Source organism: Arachis hypogaea, chromosome 10, assembly GCF_003086295.3.
Source record: "Arachis hypogaea cultivar Tifrunner chromosome 10, arahy.Tifrunner.gnm2.J5K5, whole genome shotgun sequence".
Taxonomy (NCBI): domain Eukaryota; kingdom Viridiplantae; phylum Streptophyta; class Magnoliopsida; order Fabales; family Fabaceae; genus Arachis; species Arachis hypogaea.
Window position 1 is genome coordinate 115606474 of NC_092045.1, and position 11611 is coordinate 115618084.

Genomic DNA, 11611 nt, shown 5'->3' on the forward strand with positions numbered 1-11611 from the left:
TTATCAACTTCAAAGAAAGTAAGATTTTTACAAAGTGGTTCTAAGTTCTAACCCTTCTCCCTGGCGCAAGTAGAAAATTGCCATCCACAACCATCGTCGTTACCGTCACCCTTGGAGTACTTTTGTCGTTAACAAAAGTGTGAATTATACAAAAATTACCGAGCCCAATGGTCCAACCAGTCGAACTATGACGGAACACTTTATGAAGTTTGAACCGGGCATTGGTGAACCTCTTGAACCGGAACTTAAAACTTTTTCCCCGCATCCGTTTTTTCCTAACCAGAATATCTAAACGACACCGTTTCAAAAGGAGAAGGAGAAAACAACTACGACGGAAAGAAGAATTGTCAGGTTAGTAGTAGCCAAGGACTCGTGCATCTCTCTCCTCCGCCTCCGCCTCCGCTCGCCACCGCAGGTTCGTCTGCTCCCGCCGCTGCTTTCGTCAGAAACTGTTTGGAGCTGGTTTAGAGAAGTATCATGAAGAAGGATGCGATGACCGATAGGACTCGGAATCGGAGCTTCCCGGTGGACCCGAATGTGCCACGATGGGTTTGTCAGAACTGTCGCAATCCTCTCTGCATCGTCGGCGTGGATTCCTACGCCGACAAGTTCTTCTCGGACCCCTCTCGCTCCGGTCAGTTAGGGTTTCTTCCCTTCCCTTACGCCCTATATATTATATCATTTAAGAAATTATTAATTTCTTTTGTTAATTTTTCACCATTCGTTGATTTAATTGATTGCATTAATAAATCTGTAAATTGGAACATGCTGTGATATGCTTACTTGCGATGGTTTATGCCTGATAAAGGGATGCAAGGATCATCAATTCATGTTGCCAGTAGTGTGCTAAGTACGACTAAGATGGATAATTCGTATGTTGTGTTGCCGAAGCAGAAACCTCCTCGTCCTCGCTCCGGCGCGAACAGTCAGCCTGATGCTGCCGCTGCTTCGCAGCCAGGAAAGGCTATGGAGGAGTCTTTTGTTGTTGTGTACAAGTCAGAGTCTGCCTCTGATGGCAGTGGGAGCCACGTGGCTCCCAGCGGGTCTGATCACAATGGCCATTTGCAGCCTCATAATTCGGGGTTTAACGCGACTATTACTGTCCTGACTCGTGCATTTGATATTGCCACGACGCAGACACAGGTATTGATTGAAGAAACCTATAGGTAGTGTTTGGAATATGCAAAAGTAGGATTTGATGATTTGAGCTGTGAATCACTTCTTATGTTAAGAATGCTATTGTTTGATTTGATTGCTTTGCCTTTGAAAACTTGTCGAAATTGAAAGGAATCAATTTGGTTATGATACTTGAATACAATAGAATAAAATCGATTTCTATTATTGATTTTTGAAGCAATTAAATTGTTCCATCTCAGGTTGAGCAGCCTTTATGCCTTGACTGTATGAGGGTATTGTCTGATAAGCTTGATAAGGAGGTTGAAGATGTCAACAGGGACATTGAAGCATATGAGGCCTGTCTTAAACGTTTGGAGGGAGAAACTAGAGATGTCCTCAGTGAGGCTGACTTTCTCAAGGAGAAATTGAAGGTGCTCGTCAGGTTCACTATCTCCATTTTGTTCGTTAGTTTACTATTTCTTGATCAAGCAAACTGTTAGTATTCAGTGGTAATAACTGTAGAGATAAATCGATTAACAAACAATAATTGCTGCCAGTGCATGTTTGCATGATATATTGGTTGATTGTACAGTAAACTCGCATTGCAAATTGTCATCGTTTATAGGTTATCTTGCCATGGTTGCATGCAGAAGGGGTGATATCACACCATAATTAATAAAATTGCAAATCTTTAATATAATAGCACACTTGCTGTTGCAACTTGCAACAATAATAAGTTCTAGGAAGTCCACTTGGATATTGTTCTATGTTGTCTTGAATTTTGTTTAAGCTTCCAATTCTACCCCAATCCCGAGGTAATCTGATCTTGCATATTAGCTTTATCAGAATTTTATAATGCCCACTTATATGTACTACATATCTGGAAATTAATGTAAACATTTGCTAATATCTATAAGATATATGCTATTTGTTTCCATCTCTAAGTGGAAATGATTGTTTTACAGCACCTTTAATTTCAAATCATTCTTTGTGTGGACATATGGAATTGATATATGAGTTGTTTTTACCTTGAGAAATTCTGTTATGGTTACATCATTTTGTTTAGGATGCCATCTAATTTTTTTACCAAGCTGAATTAGTGATTTATTGCTGAATGTAATTCAAGATTGAGGAAGAAGAAAGGAGGCTTGAAGCCGCCATTGAAGAATCTGAGAAGCAGAATGCTGAAGTAAAAGCTGAACTAAGGGAACTAGAGTTAAAGTCAAGCCGCTTTAAAGAATTGGAGGAACGGTATAGGTTTCCATGCTCCTTACAATGCGATATTTTTTAATAAAATGACAACATAGTGCAAGATGCTTCATAGATCCTTGATTCTTGGATCCTAAAAGAATATTTGCTACAAACGTGGAGTGATCTTTATTTCTTGTTCTCTGAATCTTTTGGATGCTTGATTCAATCTCTGATTTCATGTGTCTGAAATTGTAACAGGTACTGGCATGAGTTTAATAATTTTCAGTTTCAATTAACTTCTTATCAGGTTTGTCAGTATTTTTTTTTTTCCTGCCTTAGTTGAATACCCACATACTATCTACCATGGTCCATGGAAATTTTATTCTAGCAATTTTGTTTGGGGTTGCTTTATGACTATGATTTGAATACCCACATATCATCTGTGTATTTCATTTTCTATTTTTAGTTAGAGCATATCTGTTTATTGCTTTTATTTAGTGACTTTGATGTCTGAGCACTGAGCAAGAATAGTTAAATAAACAGGAGGAGAGAGATGCCATTTTGGCCAAGATTGAAGTTTCACAAGCACATTTAGAATTGTTGAAGAAAACCAATGTGCTTAATGATGCCTTCCCCATTTCACATGATGGAGAATTTGGAACCATCAACAATTTTCGACTTGGAAGGCTCCCCAAAATTCCAGTAAGATGCGAGCATGTTGTGTTTCTTGTTTTAATGTGTTGTTGACCCTAATGTGCATGGTCTTTGTTTCTTGATTTGCATCTTTGACATTTAGAGTAATTGACAAGCTACCATGTTATATGAATAATATTGAATACACAGTCATCAGTTTGAGTTGCAATACTATTTATTTGTTTCATGCTTTGCCCAATTTTCATTCTGGATTGTGGTCTGAAAGATCTGCTTCTTCTGAATGCTAAATTTTGCAGTTTTTCATTCCTGTTATCTTAAATATTAGTTCTTGCAAATTGAAGATTCAATCTTTTTACATGATATTTACTATTTGCATAATTTTAGGTTGAATGGGATGAGATAAATGCTGCATGGGGCCAAGCTTGCCTTCTCCTCCATACAATGTGCCAGTATTTTCGACCAAAGTTTCAGTATCCATTTCATTATGCAAATAGGACTATCTTTTTTCTAGTTATTTTTAATGTAGTTGAACTTCTTCTGGGTCTTAGTGAATCCAGTTCCAAACATGTGATTGGAATTCTTAATGCATGACTTATCAAATCCTTATTCATAGAATAAAAAAAAGTGCTTGTTCAAATTATTTTCTTCTTACAGCTGTTATGAAGAAAATATCACAAATAATGATTTTGGAAGCATACTTCTGCTTCATGGGCATATGCATTTAATTTAAGATCTTGGAATTCAAGCTAAGGTCATATGTATTTAATTGTTAAAATCTTGTCGGAAGGCAAGCTAAACTTCATTTAAGTACTATTATCCTCTTTTGCTGTATTGCGTTACATGGACACTATTGTCCACTCTTTTTCCCCTCTAATTATTTTTTAATTTTGGGGATAAATTTCTTGAGATAATGTCTACAAATATTTGGTGGCAGATAATCTAGGTTGCTGCTAACAGTTTAATTAGAATTCGGATTTTTTATTTGTATCTTTTGTATTTATGGTATATTATAGGTTTTTAATTGTATTGAATTTTTATGGCTAACTGAAACTTTGTCCTAAATGTTTACACATCTCATTGGCCATTTGATATCCTTAATCCATCGATCTTTAGATATCGGATAAAAATAATTCCTATGGGCAGCTACCCACGTATCACAGATAGCAACAACAGTACCTATGAGCTGTAAGTATGCTACATGTTGTTTTTGTTTTGGCCATTTTTTATTTGTCTTTATTTGGAATATAACATTTGATTTAGTCTTAAGTGGAGTCAAAATCTGAAGTATAATGTTTGAAGGGATGTCAGATTCAACTGGCTGGCTGACAGCAAATTCAAATTGTCCAGCTTTCAGTTATATACATTTATATACAGAGTTCAGTCATGGTTGATTTGTTTCAAAACAATCATCATTGGATGGGGTTGATTTTGCAGGTTTGGTCCAGTGAACTTGTTCTGGAGTACACGCTATGACAAAGCAATGACATTGTTTTTGGCATGTCTCAAGGATTTTGCAGAATTTGCCAAGTCCAAAGATCAAGAAAATAATATTCCACCTGAGAAATGTTTCAAACTTCCATACAAGTAAGTACCATCGCATATAATACTGATACATATTAATTGTAGTGTGTTTTATCTTTGGACACTGACCAAATGCCTAAAAGTTTACCTTCCACTGTTTCACATTGAGATCACATTACTCTTAATTGTCGGATGAAGAGAAATTTGGTGTTGGTGTCATCAAATTTAAATCCTTTTGAATTACATTTCATGCCTTTTGCTAAATATGCTGACGAAGAATTATGGAGGGAATAATACCCAAGGGTTCATTTTGTGCTGATCTCTGAGAGTAATGTGATGTGACTCAAGGCATAACTTATGATATGCATGAGCATGTTGTTTAATTAGTCATAACTGATGGAATTTATGTTGCTTTTGAACAAATGCATGAGATTTACAGCTCTTTTGAGTCTTTTCCGCAAAGAGGAAAGAACCAAACTAAGCCTGCTCTGTGTCCATAATCTCTTCTGGTGCATATCCAGGCTGGATTTCTATCTCTGCTCTTCCCTTTCTTTATTAAATACAAAAATACAGACAGTAGACTGTAGAACGGGAATGAGCTAAGCTTTACCATGTTTGTGCTTTGACGTGGACTGGTATTTATGAACAATTCTTTACATGCCTTCATACAGATCTCTAAATAGTTTGTGAGCTGAGTTTTTCATTGATAATAGTTCTCGAAATTTCTCTGAAGCTTTGCTTTTTCAAGACCTTTACATTTGGGCGTTGGCTCTTGCATTAAATTTTATCCAAACAAATTTCTTCTTTACTGGAGATCCCAAAGTTGGTTGTGAAATAGAATAAACTTTCACATCGGTCAAAAGTTGCTTCATTGTAAAGTAAAAGCTTCACTGTTTCTTTCATGGAGAACTTAATGTCGTACATCCAGTTATTCATATTTCGACGATTCACGCCATTTTTATTTTGTTTTGTTTTGTTTGTTTGTTTCCTGTATTAGGTATACTTGTTAGTTTGTGGTATTTAACAAATGACAGATTTTTGGATGATTTGCAGGATTGATAATGACAAAGTGGAAAACTATTCCATCACTCAAAGCTTCAATAAGCAGGAAAACTGGACAAAAGCTCTCAAGTACACCCTTTGCAATTTGAAATGGGCTCTCTATTGGTTTGTTGGGAACACCAACTTTCAACCTCTTTCAGCAATCGTATCTTCACATTCTGAAGTGCCTGGTGTAGGTTCTTTGTACACAAAGCGAGGCACTGAACCCAACAAGTCTTAATCTTCAAACCTTGAACATATGCTAGCTAGGTTTTAGGCTTACACCACACCCAAATGTGTACATAGAAATATTTAGTTTTTAGAATACCATGGTGTGACAAGTATTCAACATTTGATATTGTATGTGGAAATCTATTCAATAGCTATAGAAGTATAGAACTTCTCTTCCTATACAAAGTTCAGTGTTAAACATAATAAACTGCTCTTCTTCGTTTAGGTACATCAGCGTAAACTTTTATCTAAAAGAAGACGAATTTCTAGTGTACATATCATCATCATCATTATTAATAATAATAAAGTACAATACATGTTAAGGTTGTAACAAAAAAGGATTCATGTTAATAGATTTTATTTTATTTTTTCCATTAAGTAATTTATCATTAGGGAATTTCGATGGTAGTCTTAGAATTTTGGTATTTAACTTTCAAAATATTAATTATGTCTAAAGTTTGTGATTAAATCGTAACCAATCGATATACAATAGGTATAGGCAGTTATAGAAATAATACCAAAATAAGGGTATTGTAACCTATTAGTGATACGGGTGGCAATATGTACCTTACCCGCGGTTATCCAACCCAATTCCATTCGGTCGGGTAGGGTTGCCAATCCGATCCGCAGCGGGTAGGGTAGGGTTCTCGTGCGGGTCGGGTAGGGTGCGGGTTGAGTCTCAACCCTACCCGATCAACCCGCACCTCATATATGTATATGTTATATACTTATATAAAAGGGTTAACTACCAAAAACGTTCCCGTATTATTCAAACGCTGACAAAAATGTACCAAAATTTTACTATCGACAAAAATACTTTTAAATAATTTAAAAACACAACAACAATACCCAACAGTAAATATATATTTTCAAAAAATGCCTTAGAAATTGAATTTTGATATGATTTTTTACAATCATAATTAAAAAAAGAGATATTATTATTCTTAAAATTTGGTAATTTTTTTCTAAGTATATATTTTTTGTGATTTTTTAAAAGTGTTATTAGTTGTTAACAAAAAAATTACAAAAAACTATATACTCGACAAAAAATCACCAAATTTTAAGGAGAATAATATCTTATTTTTTTAATTATTCTTGCAAAAAATTGTATCAAAATTCAATCTCTAATGTATTTTTTGAAAAATACATATTTAATGTTAGATAATCTTGCAAAAAACTAACATTAAATATGTATTTTTTAAAAAATATATTAGAGATTGAATTTTGATGTAATTTTTTGCAAACATGATTATAAAAATGAGATATTATTATTCGATTTGGTGATTTTTTGTTATGTATATATTATTTTGTGATTTTTTTAAAAGTATTATTGGTTGTTAACAAAAAAAATATAAAAAAATATATACTTACCGAAAAATCACCAATATTTATGTATAATAATATATTATTTTTATAATTATGCTTGCAAAAAATTACATTAAAATTCAATCTTTAAGGTATTTTTTTAAAAAATATATTTACTGTTAGGTATTGTTGTTGTGTTTTTAAATTATTTGAAGGCAGTTTTGTCGATAGTAAAATTTGAGTACATTTTTGTCAGCGTTTGAATAATTCGGGGACGTTTTTGGTGGTTAACCCTATATAAAAATATATTTTAAGTGGACATTGAACCAAATACCTCTCATTAAATGCAAAAGATTCTTAGTCATTAAATACCTCTCATCAATTGATAATTTAATAAACTTTTTTTACATAAAAGTCAATTCTATTTTAAACAAGTGTATTAACCCGTGTCATGTACGTGATAAGATTGAAATTATAATTTTAAATTATTTTGTTAAGATTAATTTAAATTATAATAATTTGATTAATAAAAATATAACATGTTATGTATTATTTATTTTTTCTTAAGCTAGTGTTAAATATATTAACTCTAAATAGTTATTAATTGGTTTTAGTAATCTACTTTCTTCAATAAATCAAACATATATACTCAATGTGACCATAAATAACTTAATAATACTTAGACCCACCAACAAATTTTTATATGTTGTTTTACTGTCAAATAAGAACATATCAAAATTAGTTCAAAATAAATAATAAATTATTAGAGAATTCTAATGCAAAAAATTCTCTAATAAACAATGAATAATTTAAATCTACTAAAAAATAACTCAACACTTTTCTTTGATGCATGCAAAATATATACCTGAAATAATATTATATCAATGTTAGTATTCAGTTTTACAATCATCGACCGTATTTACTATACATGACTCCTTAAAAGTTATTCTATACACGTGTGCAGTCGGAAGATAAATTATTGGACTTTATTTTATTTTTCTAAATTATTATAATTATACATTATTCATTAAATGCTAATTGTAATATTGTAATATAATTATAATAAAGATAATTTTCTAAAATAAATTTAGAAGGGAGAATAGTACTTTCATTTTGGAGGAAAAATGAATTCATGAGGAATTGACACCTCACTTTTATTAGTTGATAATGTATTAAATATTGATTTTATATAATTATAATAAAAATATTTCTTTAAATTAGTATAACCATGCATTATTCGTTATATGTTAATTGTAATATAATTATAATAAATATATTTTTTTAAAATAAATTTAGAAAAGAAAATAGTGATTTTATTTTAGAGGAAAAATGAATTTATGAGAAATTAATACCTCACTTTTATTAGTTGGAGAAAAAATCCAGTTTTAGTATATTTTGTCATTATTATACATTTTTCTCTAATCATATATCCACTGTTTTTTTTTTCTTTATTTCAGCATTTTAAACCTGGGTTTAACTTCTCGTAGTTCTCACTTCTCAGTCATTCTATTAGATGTAGTTGATAACTATTGAAATTCTTTGATTAATATAGGAGAAAAATATATTATTATATGATAGAATTAATATGAGTATATTTTTTTATTAAATAAACAAAGTTAATATAAAATAAAATTATACATAAAAAAGTAAAGAAAATAAAATTAAAATAGCAAAAGTGATAAAAAGATTATTTTTATAATTTTGTTTTGTCATTTTTATGTACAAAAGATTAGAAAATAGTAAATTTTTAACTAAATTAATTTATATTTGTTGTATTTAATTTAAATAAATAATAAATTATCTTATTTTAATTTATTCCTTAAATTTATATATCATAAAAATTAAATCAAATAATTAATATACATAATTTTAATTTGTGTGATACTTAAATATCTATTCAAATCAATTAGTTAATATAATTAATTCATCATAATGAATTGACTTTAATGAGTTAAACAAAATAAAACAAAAGTATGCTATGTTGATTCTATCATTAAAGGAAAAAATTCGATTTTTATATGATAGAATAGATAATATAATAGACGGCGAGAAAGAGAAATATAAACATTTTAGATCCTAATTTGTTTCATTTGAATATTGCAATGTGGGTATCATATTATTTTACTTATTCTACCTTATGGACCCTTTTGTAACTTTATTTCAGTATCAATGAAATTTCACTACCTTTGAGTACTAAATTAAAATTCAAAATGAAACTAAAAAAATAAAGAGTATAAAATTATTGATTGAAAAATACTCTAAATAATAAAAAGCCAAATTAACTTTAATATTAAATTCATTAATACGATTTTAATTTTATATAATAGTTAAAAAATAGATTAGTAAAAGCAAATGGAAGAATAGCTTTAATTAGTATTTGATAAAATATTCATTTAGAATAATTAAAAAATATAAAATTATGATATTATTAAAAATAATACATTTTTATGTTAAAAAAATTATATTTAAATAAAATATTTATAAAATATAAAATTTAGAGTAACATAGCTTCATAAACATTAATCATTAATCAATTATGAACTAACATAAAATTATAATATAATTTATTTATGAAAAAATAATCAATAATTAATATTAATAAATATAAAAATCATCCAAACACTTTGATTAAAAGTATGAATGGTTAATTATTATTCATTATTAATAATATTTTGTTCATAACAAAAACTAAAAATATAATTATTCATATTTATATTTTAGAAAAATAAACGTATAAGTAACAAATGATCTATTTTATCATGTATATTATAAATTAATGAATTAAACTAACTGATATCATGAATTATAATTAATTAATTGGTATAAATTATAATAAATTATATGATATTTAAAAAGAAAATAAAATGAATAAAAAATAAAAAGAAATAGAAGAATAGAAGACTACAATAAAATAAATTGAATGTAAGTTTTTTTTTTCTTTTTACAAATTTTATATCACATCCGCTTCAATAATAATAAATAAAAATACATCAACTTAATATATAAGAAAAAATGATGAGATAAAATCATAACACAATTCTAAAATAAAAGCTTAAATTAAACCATAATATCATTGCACAACAGAAATTAAAAGTAATTTCACACTACAATATACCACACAAATAGATAAATGACTTAACCTTAATTACGGATTTTTTTAATTTATGCAAACATGATAACACCATGGTCTATAAAATGCTTAATGGATAACATATCATATATTGCTCTGAATGATGAGCACGGCTGCACGGGAGTTGAAAAGTGTGTGTTGATTTGTGTCCATGATAGTTGCCTTCTTGTGACGACGCCTCATAGGAAGAAAAAGAATTGTTGTAAAAGCTACCCAATGAAAGAGTAATTGGTAAATGAATGATATTTTCTTCTAGCATATATGGTCTTTTATAGTGCTAAAATAAAAATAAAATGAATAAAATTTTGTATTTTTATATTAGAAATAGAATTTGATATTTATCTTAATAAAATTAAATAACTAATTAGTTATATTTAAATAAATAAAATAAATAAAATAAAAATATTTTTAAGAATTAATCAAATCAATTAGTCAATACAAATAATTAGTATAATTAATTTTATTTGATTTATTGAATTCAAAAAATAAATTAGAAAATAATTGATTGAATTAATTAGTTGATATAATTAATTTATTATAATTGATTGGATTTAATGAATTAAAAAAATAAATAGAAAAACATAGGAGATAATGATTTTTTTTAACTAAATTAATATGTATTTATTGTATTTAATCAGTAAAAGTAATAAATCATCTATGTTATTATGTATCTTATAAATTAATGAATTAAAATAATTGATATAATAAATTACAATTATTTGATTGATATAAATTATAATAAATCATGTCATATTTAAATACTTAATCAAATTAATTAGTTGATATAATTAATTTACTGTAATAAATTGTATTCAATGAGTTATAAAAAATAAATTAAGAAACACGCTAAAAAATATGTTACGCCCATCATGAAGTGTAGAAATTCAATTTTATATAATAAAAATATACATTCTTATATATGTTATATAAATATGATTTGATTCCATGAACTTGCTTATTTTTTTTAACTTGCCACCTATATTCAGCATGAAATTTTAATTTTTCTAAAATAAATTTAGAAGAGAGAATAGTATTTTCATTTTGGAGAAAAATAAATTCATGAAGAATTGACACCTCGCTTTCATTAGTTGATAATGCATTAAATATTAATTTTATATAATTATAATAAATATATTTTTCTAAATTAGTATAATCATACATTATTCATTAAATGTTAATTGTAATATAAATATAATAAAGATATTTTTCTAAATAAATTTAGAACAGAGAAGAGAATAGTGCTTTCATTTTAGAAGAAAAATGAATTTATGAAAAATTGACACCTCACTTCAATTAGTTAAGGAAAAATACAATTTTAGTATATTAAGTAGAAGTATATTATTATTAAAAATATTTTCGATTGATAATTGATAAGTAATTTAATAATGTATTAAATATGGATTTTATATAATTATAATAAAG

General features: G+C 28.3%; 1 protein-coding gene across 2 annotated transcripts; it reads left to right on the forward strand.

The window, feature by feature from the left end:
• The first annotated feature begins 235 nt into the window (after positions 1-235).
• LOC112717001 (beclin-1-like protein) lies at positions 236-5940 on the forward strand. 2 transcript variants are annotated; one of them, XM_025769088.3, is made up of 10 exons: positions 236-634; positions 809-1143; positions 1377-1547; positions 2243-2367; positions 2566-2614; positions 2851-3009; positions 3346-3431; positions 4075-4146; positions 4396-4545; positions 5517-5940. In XM_025769088.3, the coding sequence occupies exons 1-10, from the start codon at positions 478-480 to the stop codon at positions 5539-5541; spliced, it is 1329 nt and encodes a 442-aa protein (XP_025624873.1). In that variant the 5' UTR covers positions 236-477; the 3' UTR covers positions 5542-5940. The 2 variants fall into 2 exon arrangements, with proteins under 2 accessions (XP_025624873.1, XP_025624872.1); XM_025769087.3 differs by having other exon boundaries at positions 5536-5940.
• The last annotated feature ends 5671 nt before the right edge of the window (positions 5941-11611 follow it).